This window comes from Manis javanica, chromosome 1, assembly GCF_040802235.1.
Source record: "Manis javanica isolate MJ-LG chromosome 1, MJ_LKY, whole genome shotgun sequence".
Lineage (NCBI taxonomy): Eukaryota > Metazoa > Chordata > Mammalia > Pholidota > Manidae > Manis > Manis javanica.
Window position 1 is genome coordinate 155290859 of NC_133156.1, and position 18592 is coordinate 155309450.

The window sequence follows — 18592 nt, forward strand, 5'->3', positions numbered from 1 at the left end:
TTAAGTACAGGATTTTCTATTACATGTGAAAGTCAAATGGTGACACAGATGCCAATGGAAAGAAACTTTTTAAAATTCGAATTATAATTTTTAATTAAAAAATACATATTTAGTACCTCTCAAAGCATATACCCAATCCATTACCACTAGCATTTTTGAGTATGCAAAAGGGTGTAGGAGATGTAGCAAGGATTAGATGTGACATTTTGTGACATTAAAACGTCAATCCAATGGCCAATATTCAGTCTGCCTGCAACTTTTTAAGACCATATCTGCTAAAATGAGCTTGATAAATAAATAAAAATGAGTAATGAGAAAGCACATTCATGGGTGAATACACTGGAGGCAAGTGGCTGTCAGACAACTGAACCACCCTTCAGGTCACCTTCCAGGCCAGCTTCTCTGCCCACTAGCTTCTGACCTTAGTGAGGCAACAGCATCTGTCCACTCAGTTTCTTCGTCTGTAATATCAGGATATCATTGGCACTTGTGGGGCCTATGTGAGAGTCCAGTAAGCTCACTTAGTGTGGTGTCCGGTGCCCAGCAAGGCCCAGGGAGAGCTGTCGTGGTGTTTATTGCCATTACTATGTCATCTCACATTTTCCTTCCTGGCTGAGGACAAAGGCAGGATTCAGGGCAGGAAGGCACAAGTGGTGCCTTCTTGGCAGAGGTGCGTTCTTTCCCTGCAGTGCTCCTGGGGGCAGGTCTCCCCTCTCCTGCCCTCTGGGTCAGGAGCAGCTAAGACATGGGACCCCCTACGAGCAGTCACAGAGAGAATGCTCAATTCATGCAAATGGGCCTTCACTCAGGGAGTAAAAAGGAGCCCCATTTGCCAAAAAGGGCAGGCAAAGGGTCCTATGGGATTACATGCTGCTTTGGACAGGGTGAACACTTACCAGGTGCCAGCCCCACAGAGGCCACAGGTCTGTCCTCTGTGCCAGCACTGGAGCGGGTCTTTCCCATAACTGGGCTCCTCATTCCCACAGCTTCAGCACCGGGACTGGGCCTGGAGAGGCCGGCTCCAGCTCTGCTGTGAAGTGGACATGCAACCTTGGGCAATTCACTGAGCTTGCCCGGCTTTCACAGAAGCCCTAGACCAGGCTGTCTCCAGGGCCCTTTCCAGTGTTCAGGAATCCCACAGACAGCCCCAACTATCAAATCAACTCCACTTTTCAAATTTAACTGGACATACTAGGATATGAAAAACAAACACATGGTAGAACCACAAAGGGTTCAAGTGACCTTTCGGGCCCACTTTTGTCACCAGTGTTTTTCTTAGCACCTTCAGTTAAACACTACAGATTTAATCAAATTATGTAGTATAAGAAAGATAGCAGTTTTACTAACTAATCCACGCTCTACTTGTAAACACCCACTTGCAAATTTGCGAAGTCAGACAATCAACTACTTTGCTCCCTGAAAAACCAAAATACAAAAATCAAGAGAGATTCCCTGCAAACAGCCCCCATGCAACGGCCTGCTTCCACAAGGAAATGCGGGCACCAGCCTAGCACCCCACAGAGATGTCCGGTGGCTTCCCTAGCTGCCAGAACCCAGGCACAGTCAGAGTTTTCACAACCTGAGTTGAGTTCAGAAGAGAAAACCCGGGCAGACTGCAGGAGCTGATCCCAGGGACTGACCTGCAGACAAAAGGTGACTCAAGGAAATGCAGGCTGATGGGCAGGAAACACACAGCCCACCTGGCACTGGTTGAAGTCTACCAGTGAGACCTGGGCCCTAGAGATCCCCTCCTTCCCTCCCACGCAGAGCGATGGGGCCACCAGGTGGAGGCGGCCCAAAAGGAGGTGGCCGGCCAGCTCACGGCAGTCCAAGAGGCTCACAAGTCAGTATCTCTGTGCGTACCAGTACCCGAATATCCCCCGGCGTGTCCTGCCCACCTCCAGGGGACAGACATGAAAATGCAATGGAGGAAAGGAACACTTAAGACATATGGATCAGGTCTAAAAAAGGGAGCATGCCAGATGGGGAAGTGTGGTTAGGAACACGGTGAGATTTTACTCTAATTCTTAGGCACTTTTAGTTCATGCTTCCGTATCCTAAGATTTAAGGCTCCCACCTGAGTAACTAGTCTGGGAAAGGGGTTATCTATGTTCTTACTGAAGCACAGTACAGTCATTTTAATAAGAAGCAACCAAGATTCCAGTTTCTGGGAAACAAACTGGGCAATACGTTCCCTGGCGTTTTTGTCTTTCCTCAGGACGAGGGGGTATCCACAGCTCAGGGCGCAGAGCAATCTGGCTTCAAGCACCCACACGTGACTGCACGTCTGTCTCACTTCAGCTTCCAAGGACCCAACCCACCTCATTCCCATCCTCTCTCCTGGCTCTTAACCCGTCAGCATTAGTTTTTATAGTCTGTCTCTATTTTCTAATTATCCTCCCTCTAATGTGTTGTGAGTTGTTCTACATTTTTGGTTTTAAATACTTGGAGTTTAATATACAAAAACAAGTCCAAGTTTACTCTGGGTGGCTGGCACTGCAATTACTGTTCAAATTTCCACATTATGTGGGCAATTCATTTGCAGGTCATTTCTACTGTGAACAACCTCCCAAGACAGAATCCTAAAGAGCTCTAAATTATGATACATCACATGTAAGTCATGCTCATACAAAGGTAGATTATACAACAGAGACCAAAGGTGAACCTGAAGTGCTAGACGCAACTCTGGGGACTCACAGAGTCCCTGTGATAATACAGTGAAGAGGTAATAGATAATTTCGAGAAACTGAACATTTAAAACCAGACTGAGATACCTTCCTCTTGTTTTCTTGTGTTACTTAGAAACTTTTCATGGGGAATGATTTGGCTTTGTACTTTTTTGAAATGAAGAACTGGTTCTTTAAGGAAGAGCTTAGTTTCAGTAGCATGTTTATGTGGCAGGAAGATGAACAGTAATTTTCTTATTCTTAAAGAACAACCAACCCAGAAAAACAAACTACTTCTAAGACAAGTGACCAAAAATAATCAGTTCCTCATCTTATGCGGTTTACATAACATACCGAACACAGAGAGTATCCCAACTACTGATGAGCCATGAGATATATGCCCAAACTCGCCCGTCAATCTCCCCTCTGGCGGGTGTTGGGGTGATGTAAGAGAAGCTTGATATCTTCCTGCCTAACTTCACTGTGACAGGGAGTATTACTGATAACAGCAAGAGGTGATTTTGATTTTACATGTGTTTAAGTACTAAAAAACTAGACAGAAATCATTATAGAGCCAGTAGTTATTTCTGGGTGGTGAGATCACAAATGATTTATGCTTTTTTCCCTATTTTCCAAACTTTTTCATGAGCTTATCTGTCTTGAATCAACAGTGAACACACAGGCACCTCGGAGATTACAAATCTGAGGAATACCTGTTTGCAGAAACCCATATCATACAACGAAACTGGACAGCAAAAGACAGCTGGAATATTATATACATGTGAGAATGGCAGCACGTGCTTGATTCAAGTGCTGCCAAAATCAAGATCAATTTACAAAAACAGAGCTATGTTCCTGTGGCATCTGGCTTCTGAATCATTTTAATGAATGGCTCTCACTCACCTCAACATTAAGGAACAAAGCAAAGTTATGAAGAAGTGAATCCCTGGGGGTCAGGGAGAAAACCATCTCTTCCTGAAGTCGCTGGGCCCTCAGCACCTGAGAGGATGTGGCAAAGGGGGCAGAAAACCAGGAAAGCTGCACAGGCGGGGGCCAGGGAGGGATGGAACTCACTGAAATCAATGCCAAAGAGGTATCATTCCCCCAGTCCCTCCCTGATCTGAACCCCCAGTTCCTGAAGCTCATCTACAACTATGGAGGTTGAAGTCAGGCAGACCTGGTTCAAATTTCAACCCCATCACTGACTCTGTTCTTGGGCATATCACTTAACCTCCAAAGCTCTTATTTTTTCACATGAAAATGAGGATGCTACCATCTCTTCCTAGGGTGGTCAGGAAGATTAAATAAGAATGCATGCAGGCACAGAGCACAGTACCTGCCACAAACTGGATTTGAAGAGAAATCATTGCTATCATTGCCTACCCACCAGAAAAATACGAAATCTGTTTTGGGGTCTTGGTTTGAATTTTTCTGCTACATTAGCCTTTTGTTTGGCTTCTGGGTGTGGGGCAGTGCATTTCTCTGCAGGGAGCGTCAGCAGCACTGGAAATGCAGGCCCAGAGAGCTGCAGGTCTCCAGGAGGGTCTCCGATAATGGCTGTCACAAGGCCCCCTGTGGGCATTCCTGCCAGGGGAGGATGCCATGGCTGCAGTGGACCAGAGGCCCAGACGGGTCCTCACTGTGGCAGAGAGATGGGAAATTTGGCTGCTTCAGAAATGTGGGGTCTCCACTACAGATCCCACATTAAACTATTCATATACAAGTCCAAACACATTCACTTAGAAACAGGAAGTATGTGATGACAGAAATCTGAATTTTGCGTCTCCTAAAGTTGAGACTCACAGCTAAAGCGCGCTGCTGAACATTTCCATGGCATGCCCATCGCCACTCACACTCACATGGGTCCTCGCAGCCAGCCACCTCCTCCTCCTTTCCTCAGCTCTCAGGTAGGTGGTCTTTCAGGCTCAAAGCACTTCAGCCATTTGTGACGCTTCTTCTGGCTGTTCCACACCCAGTCAACGGCGTCTTGGGGCTTTCCTTCAAAATCCCTGTCCTCTCTGCTGTTCCCTTTCCCACTGCTGACGTCACCCCGGGTCACCCCGAGAGTCGTCAGCCTCCCACTGATGCACTGGCCCTCTCCCTTCCCTTCCCGAAGACCAGGCAGGATGCCTGACAGCTGCCCCTCTGGCCACCCCTTTCCAACTGCTATCAGGCCTGGTGCTCAGGGCCCACTTAGGTGGCACACATGATCCCTCAGGAGTCCCCAGCAGCTCACTCCAACCCAGCTGGCTTACTTACGCATGTCATTCAGCACACCTGTGGCTTCTGGCCTCTGAACCGTCGCTGTGCCCCCTCCCTCAATAGATGCCCCCCTCCTCTCCAATTTCTCAGCTTGGCATGGAATAACGCCTACATGGAGTACTCCTTTCAATTCTCAACAAGTAAGAACAGGAACCCTTTATCCCATCTCAGAGATGATGTGGTTGAGGCTGAGGGAGTCCAGCAGCTTCCCAGAGCCACTGCATTAACACGTGGCACAGCCTGAGTTTGGACATGGGGGTCTAGGACCACAGCATTCCCGTCCTCACCACTGTGCTACACTACCCAAAGGGCAGGATGGAGGCCTAAAAAGCATAGTCCAACCCAGAGTCCAGCGGGATAGGCAGGGACACTGCCACTGTTCAAGCAACACCACTTCCCTGCATCAGGGGTATTTCCTGTTACATCACAAACATCAGCAAGTCGGAGTGGAACCTCACCCTTTCTTCATATCCCATCAGAGGAAATAATGCCTAGCCAGGCTCTAACTACTGATCCAAAATACACTATCATGCTGTTCTGATTGCTACATCATGCTTGCATCCCAATTTCAAAACCTTCAGTTATTGTTTTCAAAGGTCACTCAGCAGAACATGAACTGGCTTAGATGGGATTTCTAAGGACGGCAGAAGGAGTAACTGGACTCCATGATTGCAGGCTGCGGCACTCATTACCCACATTTCATTTTTAACAAGCCACCTGTCCTGGTTCAGACCTGCTGAGAACACCACAACCACGGCAAAGATCCTCAATCCTGCAGTGAACAGACAAAACCTCCCCCACATCCCACACAATCACAGAGGCTGTGAGCCCAGACAATTTCTGACCATTACCTCCCCACTCTCCATTTTAACAAAAAAGCTTCCACTGAACTGGCTCAAAAGCCTGGTCTGATGCAGCAAGAAGCAGGGATTTCCTCCCTCACAGGCTAGTGACAGGGAGACAACCTGCTGGGTAACTACAGACAGTTCTCAGTCAGGTACTGGGGGAAGCCATTATGGCAGACAATCAGTTGGCACACGTTCACACAGTTATTCTTGTATTTCAGGTCCAATCTGAGCAGGTGCTCAGTGATGCTCTCTGACCTCTGAAAGGCCCACTTTAAGGTCCTGTAACCCAGAAATGTCCAGGCAGAGCAGGGCAGCCCGTTATGTCTCCCCTGCTATAAGCCAACTTTACCAGCCCGGGGGAGTATTGGAAACCACTCTGACGTCTCTGTCTTCACGTACAGCAGGTCACAGACGGCACAAACATTGTCTTCCCTGAGCCACTTGAGAGTAAGCTGTCACCGTGATGGCCCATCCTTCAATACTCTGTATTTCCACAAACAAGGACATTGTCCTTCACAACCACAATACAACCACCAAAATCAGGACATGAACATCAATACATTATGACCGTCTAACTCTGGGATCCTAATGAATTTTTTGCTGATAGGATTTCACTTTAAAATGAAGAACCTGGTGTCATTAAAATTTCCTCTAACATTCAAACTGCCTATCTTTTTAAAGGAGTCTTATCAGATGCCCACCTACTAAATGTGATATTTAACTTGTTCTAGTTAAAAAATATCAACTTTGAGTTGAAGTCTCATCTCTGTCCTATACCTGTGACTAGCAGTGTGTCCTTAGGGAAGTCATTTAGCTGCTCCAAAGTCAATCCTGGATGGATAAGCCTCTAAGAACCTTGTGACTTTCACCCCCAGGAACCAGCTCCTCCCCGTCCAAAAGCATTAGCTCAAGTACAAGGCTGCTACGGTTAGTTAAAGGTAGGGAGTCCCTTTCAGGAGCCTCTCTCTGCGCCCGCATCTAGCTGGAGGCAGTGACTGCCCTTAGCTATGGTCACCTTGGGTGCAGGTCATTCTGGCTCCAGATGCCCAGGGAGGTTGTTAGCAGTGGACATGTGTGTCTCAGAACAATCCCTCCCAAGAAGGCCTCTATGATGTTATAAAGGGAACTGCACTGTTTGCGTAGCCCAGTTGGTGCCTGACCCTCATCTAACCACTGGGAAGAGTTCACCTTTGAGGTTTTTGTGGGCTCAGCTGCTATCATGAAGTGGTTAATAAAAACTGTTCTTTAGTAGCTAGAGGAAAATCTTTGAAAAAAATAGCCTCCCTAGGAGCAGCTGTAACATCTCAAAAAGATTGAGCACAGTTTTAAACACCTCACTTGCATGATTCTGTAAGTCAGGTTGCATTTATCAAGGCCAGACCATGGCCCAGGGGCGTGCCACACTGCTGAGCTGTGAGGCAGAGCCCTTGGAAATATTGACTGGGTTCTGCTGGCTGAACAAGTTCTTAACAATTGCTCCTTGTTATCCCTGGAAACGTTCTCTCTGACTACTCATGATCCTAAGTTGAATATGAGAGCAGATCCAGTACATAAATGTTTTGTTCATGTGCAAATAAGAGCTCAAATTAACTCAGTTATAACTTATTAAAGGAAAAGAATGTTAAACCTTTCCTAACAGAGAGCTCTTTCTGTCAAAGGTACTGCTTTCCAGAAGTCGCTCTAACAAACAACACATATGATTAAACTGAATTCTCTACCAACCTCAACACAGCAAAGAAGCCTAAAAAAGCAGCAGAGAACTCTAGAGGTGGGGTTATCTACAACTGGAAATGTTATCATGTTACAGAAATACATCTGTAACACTGGGACTTTGTTGGGGAGCCCCATGCTACTTTACTCTGAACCAGGCACCTGCCAGGAAATCTTCTTGTGGCTTTAGGAATTAGATGGATTTCACAGCAGCAAAAATTACAAATGTGGACGATACTATGAGGAGCTACTGGAAAGTCAACATATGCAGTATCGGCTTTGACATTTTCACTTCCTCTAATATGCAGGAGATTTCTGCTGGCTACATAATCAATCTAAAAGCATACAGTAATCTAGACAGCACACTATGACAATAATTTAAACAGGAACCCATGAACACTTAAGCTCCAATCTTTTTAGTAACAGAGACCAGTGGGAGGCAGGAGGGGCTGCAGAAAGTTTTCTCATCTTCCTTCTTGACAAAGATGCCATGTCAAATCTGGCTGTAGGAAATAAGAAGTCACTCCACTGTAGTGGTTTCTCATGAGGGTAGGGGACGGTTAGGGTGCCTCCTCCTTCTCCACACTGCTAAGAAGGCAATGTAAACCTCATGTGCAGATAACAAGGTCTCTCTTTGTGCAGCAAAAGCCAGGCTTTGGGTGAGAATGACAAAGACATCAGAACAAAAAGATACACAAAAAAACAGAGGGTGCCTCTCTCTGGTGATGGGAAGACTGACCCCAGGGGAATTTAGACTGTGAACATGAACTGGTACTAACAGATATGGAGGTTCAAAAGATAATTTTATTGTATTTTTACAACGTATAATGTGTGGTACAAACGTCTCCAAGGAGATGTGGGCCTGAACTGAGATGGAAGCCAGGAGAGGTGTCCTTCCACAGAGGAGCACACTTCGCTCTCCAGGGCACAGCGAGAGCCAAGGGCAGAAAGTGAAAGAAAAGCAAACTTTGATTCTATTTAAGGAAGAGCTTTCTAACAATCTGTGTTCTCCAAAAATGGAATTGGCTGTCGCGCAGCAGAGCTGGGTGGCCATCTGTCAGGGTGGGGCAGCAGGCCCAGCATCCTGAGCCAGGAAGGGCTGGGTGAGGGAGCCTTGCCTGATTCTGACAGCCCAGGGTACACGGGCACAGGGAGCTGATCTCAGCCCCAAAAAATGAACCACTGGGTGGAAGGCAGGGTTAACAGTGTCGATCTGGGGCTTTGCCTTTTCTCCTTCTGAAAACTGAAGGGAAAAAGTGACAACCTATTCAAGGGAATTTGTAGATAATTTTGACAGCTTGCGTCCCAGCATTTATTCAGTTTCTGGGTATTTCCTTCTTGACTAGAATTTTGAGAATATATTTTTTAAATGGAGAAGACAAAACAAGTCAGCAGTGTTTAGCATTTCCCAAAAAAAAGGGCACTTTAGTGGGCAAGAGGCTGAAACTGGAAAGAATTAATACAATTAAGCTGAGGGAACTCACAGTATTTACCTATTCGTGCTACCTGCATTCCCTTGCCACATTTTGAAGATTCACAGGCCTAGGACAACAATGCTTCTTTCAACTGACTTGGTGGAAAAAAGATAAAGGGCTGTGCATGTAGCAGAAAAAAACAATCAGATTGCTCGTGAAAAATGGAATTTCTAAATCAGGCTCAGGACCTGTAATAGCTGCGGAGCTGGTGTGATTCCTGTGCAGGGCTGTGTCTCATTTCTCTCTCTAAATCATGGAAATAAGCTAAGCCGTAACATAAAAATTCTACCCAATAAATGGAGGCTTTAAACAGTTTTGAAGAGAGAGCAGACTTCTCAAGACTGAATAAAAGGGAAGATGATGATTTTGCAACACCCACTACATTCCATGTATAATTTTCTTTTCAGTTTTCCCACCTGTTTCCTTCCCCACCTAAATGAGAAAAATCCTCACTAGAAATAAAAAGGAAAACTGACATAAAGGTAACATGAGTGATAACACTGACTTATTTCAATAGCCAACTCGTAAGTGATAATCAGCAGTCTCAAGTACCCAAATTACACTCCTGTAAAGAAGGCAAGGACAGCTTTTTAGAGTGGATCCCAGTTTGGGGTTCTTCGGACAGGGCCTCCACCTCCCCCTGCACCCCGTCTTATTTATTCATGTAACCTGGAGCAGTAACTACTATGTGCATACAAATGCACCACTGCGCACCACCGGCTTCGGGGGATCCCAGGACCGGACCCTGGAGAAGAGAAGGAGACATGTGGGATGAAGCCTGGACGCAGAGGGAGCCAACTGAGCCAGGCTTTCCCAGCAGGCCCCCAAGGGACCCGAGCCCAACGTCACACTGCTGCTTACCCAGCTGCCACCTTAGTAACACTGTCCAGGGCTGTGGTGTGAAACATCATTAATTTAAGAGGGAAAAAATTCACCCGGTTCCAAATGCTTTTTGCTACGTCCTTCTCTATGCATAAAGGTCACACAGACAGTATAGGTCAGATGCCACAAGCAGAGCTACTGACATTTCAGGAGCTAGCAATTCCATCTTAGGACCCTCTCAGTGTGACGCCAGGGGACAGGAGCATGTGCATAGGTGTGGCACATGGAGGAGTAAGCTTATGTAAGACTCCAAACTCCAGTCTCCAAGAAACAACAAACATATTTCTACACCTTGATCTCCTAATTGTCAGGCATTTGTAAGAAGACAACTAGAAAGATGCCAACATCCGAAACACACACATGCGTCACACACACACACACACCCCTCCAAGCAGATAACACTGTCCTCGAGAAGCGCAGGCCCTCTTCTCACCACAACTGGAGGAAGCTCGGGCACTGCACGGTGGAGGCACTCACCTAGCGTGTCCCTGAGGTTCTGCACCAGGGAGCCCTTCTTCAGGCTGCTCTTCCTCTCCACGTAGTTGGACGGCACGTAGCCCGTCCTGTTGGCCGCATTCCTCACCCGCCACCACGTCTTGGAGTCGTCCAGAAGCCACAGGCGCTCATTCTTCCTGATGTCCAGCTCCTGGTCCTGCTGGGCGGCATAGTCCCACTTGGCTATCACAACGACTTCCTCTGTCATCTTTCATGGAGTCCTTCTGTGGCAAAACATTCAGACGTGCTCATCAGAGAAATGACCAAACACTTTGCCCTCTGCCTCCACCTGAGAAACTGCACACAGACAGCTTTTATTACAACTCGGCCACCAGTTTCCTCCCGGGTCTTGAAAGGCTCAACCTTAAAATGACCTTCTTCCACTAAGCTCTCATATTATCTGTTCAGAGAAAGCAACCTCAGAAAACAAACCTCACTTTTGTACACTGGGAATTCTGCATGCTCTACCAAAATCACAAACTTTCAAAAAATTCTAAGTAACAATACCATAATTAAGCATGCTCATTTCATTAAATAACACCAGCTCCTTAGTGCTGGTATGTTTACATGCACTTTCTTAGGATATTGTAATGAACACAACACACCCAAACGTTTCTTACAAATTAAAATGAAAATAAATATAATGTTAATGATGCAATCTGGTATCATGAGTTGGATCCTCAAACACAATTAGAAAATTAGTTGAAACACTGGTAAAATCTGTATGAAGTCTAGTTAATAGTCATGTAGCAACGTTAATCTCTTAGGATTCACAAATGTACTGCAGTTACGTGAGATACTAACACTAGGGGAGATGGAGTGAAGAGTACTTAGGAATGCTTTGTACTATCTTTGCAACTTGTCTATAAATAAAAAATTATTTTTGTCTGCACATGGATGTTTATAGCAGCATCATTCATCATTGCCAAAACTTGGAGGCAATCAAACGGCCTCTAGTACATGAGTGGAGAAGTAATCATGATACATCCAGATAATGGAGTATTAGTCAGCGAGAAAAATGAATGAATTATAAAGCCATAAAGAAACCTTAAACATATATCACTAAGTGAAAGAAGCTAAGCTATAAAGGCTTCATTATCATCTGATTCTCACAGAGACTCTTTGACCAAACTTTAGTCAGACTCCTCTGACTCCTCTTTCCAAATTAGGCCTTGACTTTTGTATTTCTATGCCTCTCTTTGCATTGCTGAATTTTATCAAGAGCCCTGCAAAGATGGCTTAGTCAGAATCCTCCGCCCTCACCTGGATGATGCCTGGTCACCTTGGTCTGCCTTCAGGAAGAATCCTGCTAGGTAATTTAGCCAGAATCCCACATTTACCTCTGATGCCCCTCTTTGTAATGTCCATTCACCCTTCCCAGTCCTCCACCTTGGCTACAGATTCCCACTTTTTCTTCTTGAATTTGGAGTTGAGCCCACTCTCTATGCCCTGCTGCACTCTTCACCACCTCGTAGTGGTCCCCCTGAATAAAGTCTGCCTTACTATTCTTTAACAAGTGGCATGAACAATTTTTTCCCTAACAACCCCAACTATATGACATTCTGGAAAAGGTAAAACTTAAAACTTTGGACACAGTAAAAATATCAGTGGTTGCCAGGGACTGAGGGGAAGGAGGGTGGACTGGTGCAGCACAAGGATTTTGGGGGGCAGTGAAACTATCCTGTTGATCCTTTAATAGTGGGTACATGCCATTATAGATTTGCTAAGACTCACAAAACACCAAGAGTGAACCATAACATAAAATGATTCTTAAAAAAAGTTTATTAAAACAAATATTTACATTATATAGCTAGTTAATTCTATAAATAAATAACAAAGGTACACCTGAATGACTAAACTGAATAGAGCTATCAACTATTTCAGCAGTGCCATACTTATTATGCAGAAGCCGGGGAGGAAGGGGGAAGGCAGTATTTTTTCAGCAGAAAAAATATAGTATTTAGTCCTTCAACTGAGCAGCTTTCTCAAAACTAGGAAGAAAGGCATAATGGAAAGCCTCTTAACTAAAACCCCCTTCCTCTGATAGAGAGGAGCTCTCATTTTTTATATGTTTGACTTCAGGATTAGAGGGGACCTATGCACACTGACTCCATGGAAGCATAGAAATCATTTTTAAATAACATGACACTTTCTGCTATACACTACTAAAGAAATTTATAAATAATACATGTTGTCTTTTTTCATGAGTCAACTTCCAAATTTAAAGATAACACACTTTTCCAGAAGGAGGAAATGTTTAATAAACCTCATACATTATGTATATGACATCCAAGTGGACAGTGTTTACACAAAGCTCATTTACAAACTGGAGACCTTTCTGTTATCTACTCTCAGAAAATCTCCAGTCTGTACCATGTGCCTCTCCCTCTGTACTCTGACCTGTCAGGTTAGACTTTGCCAAGTCATAAAGGCAGTTTTTCTTTCTTTTTTAAAGTAACGAGAGCAGTAATAGGAATGGGGCTCAGAGAATATTCCATCTGAATACTGGGTTTGTTTCTCAATTACATCATTTTCAAAAGAGTTTTTAATAAAAACAGCCCATCACTTAAGACCAATCAAAGCAATCTGTTACTGTGCCACTGATTGAACGCATGAGCAGCAGCTGGGGAGAGCTGGCTGGGCTTGGCGTGTTTCTGTTCGCCCTGAACACCGCGTGGAAGCTTCAGAAGCCCAGAGCCCGGGGCTCCTGCACAGACCAGCCCACTGCTTCAGGATGTCCGGGAGGGAGGCCTGAGAATTCAAGGTTCTGTATGGCTCATGCTGCCAACAGGCCTTATAAAGCAAAAACCAAGTAAGTGGGGAACCGGGTGACAAACGCCCCCCTAGGATGCTTTTCCTGGGTCACCAGACCAGTGGGCTGTAATGATGCTGTGCACAGGCAGTGTAAGAAAGTGAACTCCTGAGTGTGCACTGGGTACCTGACACTGGTCAGCTTGTTCCGTCTCCAGAACACCCATCTTCCTGGGAGGTACGATTCCTGAGCAGACTGAGGGCCGCATAGATGATGTGACTTGTTAAGTGACCAAGCCAGGACTTGAGCCCAGGTCTGTGGACTCCCAAATCTGTGCTCGCTTCTGGTGGGGAGTCAGGTGGGGCTGAGGGTCTCCTGTGGAGCCTTTATTTTGATAGCTTATCTGACCCCGGAAATCCTACCATTCTATGACAGGTGAAAATAAAAGGCTCCTGTGCACATAGGCAATGCCTGCTTGATCCATGACCATAGCGATGGGCCTTGAAGCTATCCTAATGGATTTATGACAGCTTCCCATCAATATGAAAGCCTCAGGAGACCAACCAATCAGCACGCACCTCGTTCCAGCACTTCCGAATGCCAGCCAGTCAGCAGCAGGCCCCTCAGAGTCATCACGCATCTACATTAAAGGCCAACCAATCCCTGATCATATCTGCTTCTGAAAAACAACGAACACCTGATCCTGCATTTCCCAAAACGCTCCATCAGAGGCAGGAGCCTGGGAAGCACATCCTCCCTAGTCAACAGGGAGCACGGCTAACCCCGTTTCAGGTGTTGGGTGGTGGCCACGACAGATGCCCGCTGGGACCCCAATGAGTGGGAAAGAGGAGCGCTCACGTGAACAGGAGGAATGCAGGGCATGGAAGGTGATGCTGAACACCCCCCAGGTAATGGCCAGTCAGCCAGGCTTGGGGAAGAGTAAAAGGAAACTGATTTCAGTCTTGAAAGATGGCTATAGGATTTGGAGGGGCCACATTCAGGCCAAAAAATTGTGAGCAAGAACCGGGGGTAAGGGTGCATTACTACACAGAAGAAATAAAAATAAATTACTCTGGAGAGTAATTTAAATAAAGAGTAAACTGAACATGTACTTCTGGATGTTTTCTTTCTCAAGGCCGTTTCAAGGTGAAGCAGGCACCCTTCCCTGCCCCACATCACCCTGACTCCTGGGGACCTCTGATCTCTTTGCCAACACAGGCCAGGAGGCTGATCCAGTCAGTTCCGGAGGGATCCGCACGTGGGACAAGAGTTCGTGTTGTGCCGCCGAGGCCTCGGGAGGCTGTTTCTGAGGAGTTCAACAGGAGCATGGGCTATTTTCCACTAAGAGTAATCTGCTATGGCATGTAGGATGGACTGGGGCAGGAAGAGACTGGAGATAATTCAAGATCATTCCACAATAAAACTAGACACATGACTGACTCAAATTTTTAATATGGAAAAGACAGTCTCAAAAAGTACATTCTAACCAACTAACTAGTGAAATTCCAATTGAGTCTAAGATAGAATCTTAGGGTCAGATCCAAAGAGTAATACATGTTTATCACCCAGCGGAGGCTATTCAAGAAAATCTAATTTTTGCCTTCATTAACTGCAGGTAGTTATTACCCAGGTCTAGCCAACAAAAAGAATCACAAATTTGGTATTATACCAGCCAGATCATTCCTTATGTTATGTGACTACTGTAGCCTAAAGCTTAGCAAAAATCCCATGTTATACCGAATCAAGGCAACATCCAGAGAACCTAAAAAGCTAAGCTGCTCTGTCAAGTCTTAGGTGGGAGATTAAAACAACAGACAGACAGAATAGCTACAAAAATTTTCTTGGCTCAACAGTTTCCACTAACTCCTAAAATCACATCAATCCTATTCTAGGGCCCTACTTTCTTTCTAAACATGATCCTGTTCACTGCATCATGATGGGTGGGTGACGTACACCTCCAGTAGCCAGTGTTCCTACAACATCCCAAACAGTCACAGATATTTCCAAAGAGGGCTGAGGGACAAAGCTGAACTGCTTGGTCACAGAGGCAAATAGAAGACATGAGTCAAGAGTCTGGGATTCTGTGCTTATTATCTGAACTATTTATGGGTCTGCCTTGGACTTCAGCTTATTCTGTAAAATGGGAGGAACCATATTTGTCTTGCCTCACATGGTAATAAGGTAGTTTTTAAGAAGGCCATGCAGCTGTGGGTCACTCCTGCTGGACACCTGTGCCCACCTACCTCTTCTGTAACAGGGGAAATGACAGGGTTTCTCATAAAGAAACACTGCCCAGCACAGAGGAGACTAAAAAATGGGGACCCCAGTCACAATTAAAAGCCTCTGGACTGCAACGCACTTTATAGATGTGAGGTGGGGGTATGTTCTCCTGCCCCCTTCCATCAATCAGGATTTACTAAGCACTCACCATGCAGCAGCTCCAGGGCTCCTTGTGAGAGAGATAGACTGGTGGGTGCTCCCCTAGGACTGAAGCCCTACGCACCTTCCTCCAAGACAGCTCCCCTGACCTCCCCAGGAAGCAAGCCTCCCTGCCCGGCCTCGCCTCCCCAGAGGTGATGTAGTGTACAAGGTACTGCTTTACTCCCTGAAGAGCTCCTCACGCCCCTGAGAGCACCTGTTCACCAACTTACTCTCTGGGAGGCGCTGTTACATGCTGACAGCGGCTGCTGAGGCTTCCACCACCTGGTTTCATGGCCACTTGGGAATAAAGCAGACTCAAGAGTCAAGGTTAACACACATCTGCCTCATTTACCCTTCTGCTGACTAACCCACATAGCCCGCTGCAGGAAAGACCAGGGTCACAGAGCTTTAAAAAACTGCCAATCCCATTTTGTAATATAAACCTTACATAGAGTATGACTTCTTGGACTTAATTCAAAATATATAGATAGGTAAGTGGACAGGTCAATAGACAGGTAAAACAGGTATAACATTTTACCCTAGAATATTACCTTGGAATTTCAGAAAAGTACATATATGCACATGTGGGTATGGACATATCAAAATATATGTGTCTATGAGCAAATAACTGATTTCATGAGTAACAAGGTAAGAAAAGAAATTAAGCCTACATGAAAAAAAACCTGTCATCCCTACCTTGATTTTCAACAAGAGTCTGAATTACTCAAATAATATAATATAATCTACTTTACTATGGGTCTAGGGATTTTTTCTTTGTAATATTTCATGCCTTCAATGCAGTTGGTCAATTACTATAGAAACTCAAGTCACATAAGGTTTTTATTTTAGCATATGTGGTAGGAAGAATTACCCCACCCGGAAGCCTGTGAATATGTTAGATTACATGACAAGGGCAATTCAGGTCACTGATGAGCTCATCTAGAGGTAGAGAAGTTAGCCGTGATTATCCAGGTGGGCCCAATGTGCTCACAGTGGTCCTTCTGAGCCCCACAGGGAGGCAGCAGAGTCAGATTCAGAGATGCTCTACAGCTGCAACTACACAGGGAGGAAGACACCAGGAGCCAAGGGTTGCAGGCAGCCTGTAGAAGCTGGAAAGAGCAAGGAAGAGATTCTCCCCCAGGGCCCCCAGAAGGACTATGGCCCAGCTGACACCCTGATTTGAGCCCAGAGAGATCAGTGTCCGACTTCTAACCTCCAGAGCTAAAGAAGATAAATGTTTGCTGTCTTGAGCCAGTAAGTTTGGGGCAAGTTGCCACAACAGCAGGAAGACACTAACACAGTGACTGTGCTAACTAAGGTCAGTTCACAAAGGGAATACTTACTATGCTTTCCCTCATTTATTACACATTGTATCTGCAAGTATTTAAAAATAGTACATTTGCATTATGGAGACCTACTAAAAGAGACAAGTTCTGAAGCAACCAAAATACTTTGTAAATTCTTTATTAAAGTTTCAAGCTGTGTTGTAGATGAAAGACTTGCCAGGTGCCAACTAATTTGACAGGAGCTGGCAGGAGCCTGTGGCATCCTGTTGGGGGACAGAATGGCCAGTTGGTGGCTTTTTACAAGCAGCATTACTAATTACAGCTGATACACTTTGACTTTACCTAGGACACAGGATGGAATCTAGTGGCTGATCCAACTCTCAGTAAGTTAATTAAGCTGTGACAAGAGTCAAGTTCTTACCACTTCCCTGAGGCAGAAAAAGTACTCTACACATAGAAAAGAAAATAAACAGTGGCTCTCAGCTACACACCTTTTATCTTCAGAGGGAGAGGTGCCAGTACAAGCTGCCACCTCAGTAGGTGAGGGGCATGTGGCTGGAGGTGAAGGCTAGCTGCTCATACTGCCATGGTGATGCTGCATTCCTATGGGTCAGCTCATCTGATGTTTACTGCAACCCTCTGAAACAGAAATTATCTACAGATATGTTTAATGAATAACAAAACTAGGGCACAGAGATACTAAATAACTCATCCAAATTCACAAAGCTGGAAGGGCCTGAGCTGGGATTCAAACCCACAAGCACTGTCTCATCACAAAGCCCAGGCTTTATCTATGATCGTCTACTGCACAATTTGGCCACATGGCTGAGAAAATCTCAAGGGTAAGGTAGATGCTAATAAACAAGAACTGAATTTCAATTTCACTGTAATAAACTGGTAAGAGGAAAAACTACGGGGAAAGGAAGAGCAGGAGCCCCCAGTCTTCCAGGCATGAGCCGGAAGGGTCTTCAAGTTTTTATATTTCATTAAAGGGGGTAAAGGAAGCCCAGCCAAAGGCACAGGTAAGTCTCCCTCGGGACTCAGGGCTGAAAGCCTCAGTTCCTCCGCCCCTCCCTCCCTCCAGCAGGGAGCAGGCTGTCCTGTGGTCCTGTAGCGGACCGCCACCGCCTGGCAGCCACTCCGCACAGCATGGTGGAGCAGGAGCGCACGGACAGAGGCTTCTGAGTCATGAAGACCTGGCGACCTTTGCTCCAGGGGTTATTCTGGAGAGGGTTTCTTTATTTGTTTCCTAATTTTATTAGGTAATGATCAAAGCCTGTGGCTCATAAAGTCTCTACATCTTGGAATTTGTGAAGGTTTCCTTTCTGGATACCGAGGTGACCCATTTCTGTGAAGTTCCTCTCCGGTTGGAGAAGGCCAGGGTTTGCAATCCAGACTCAGCACCACCAGGTGGAAAACCTTGGGAGAGGCTGCTTGGCCTTCCTGACCCCCATTTCTGTGACTGTAGATGGGGTCAGAGCTTCTGTGAGCCGATCCACAGGAAGTACCTACTACCTGGATATTCTTAAGACATTCCTGCTCTACATATGTCCATGTAATGCCGGGTCACAAGATGCACTGGACTATGATAGTGTCATTTAAAGACAGAAAACATAGAACAGCATGAAGACTAATGCTCAGAGGTAGTGCCACGAAATTGGGACAGGACTGTGAATCCTATCTAGGAAGCTTTATGGAGATCCCAGCGGGTCTTGGGTATATCTCAGCTCCCACTGTGGCTAACACTAATGACATCTCTGTGTGTTCAGCCTACTATGGACATGTCCATAGTACT

At 45.6% G+C, this 18592-nt stretch overlaps 1 protein-coding gene across 6 annotated transcripts in view; it reads right to left on the reverse strand.

Annotated features, from left to right (window-relative positions):
• NCK2 (NCK adaptor protein 2) overlaps positions 1 to 18592 on the reverse strand; it is a 137939-nt gene that overhangs the window by 23319 nt on the left and 96028 nt on the right. For 3 of the 6 annotated variants that reach the window (XM_037015520.2, XM_037015515.2, XM_037015516.2), the window contains one exon: positions 10321 to 10562. In XM_037015520.2, the coding sequence (XP_036871415.1) occupies positions 10321 to 10546 (226 nt within the window). In that variant the 5' untranslated portion in view covers positions 10547 to 10562. Of the gene's footprint in view, positions 1 to 10320; positions 10563 to 13668; positions 13689 to 17288; positions 17437 to 18592 lie in introns of those variants that run through there. The other 3 variants (XM_037015517.2, XM_037015518.2, XM_037015519.2) reach the window with 3 other exon arrangements.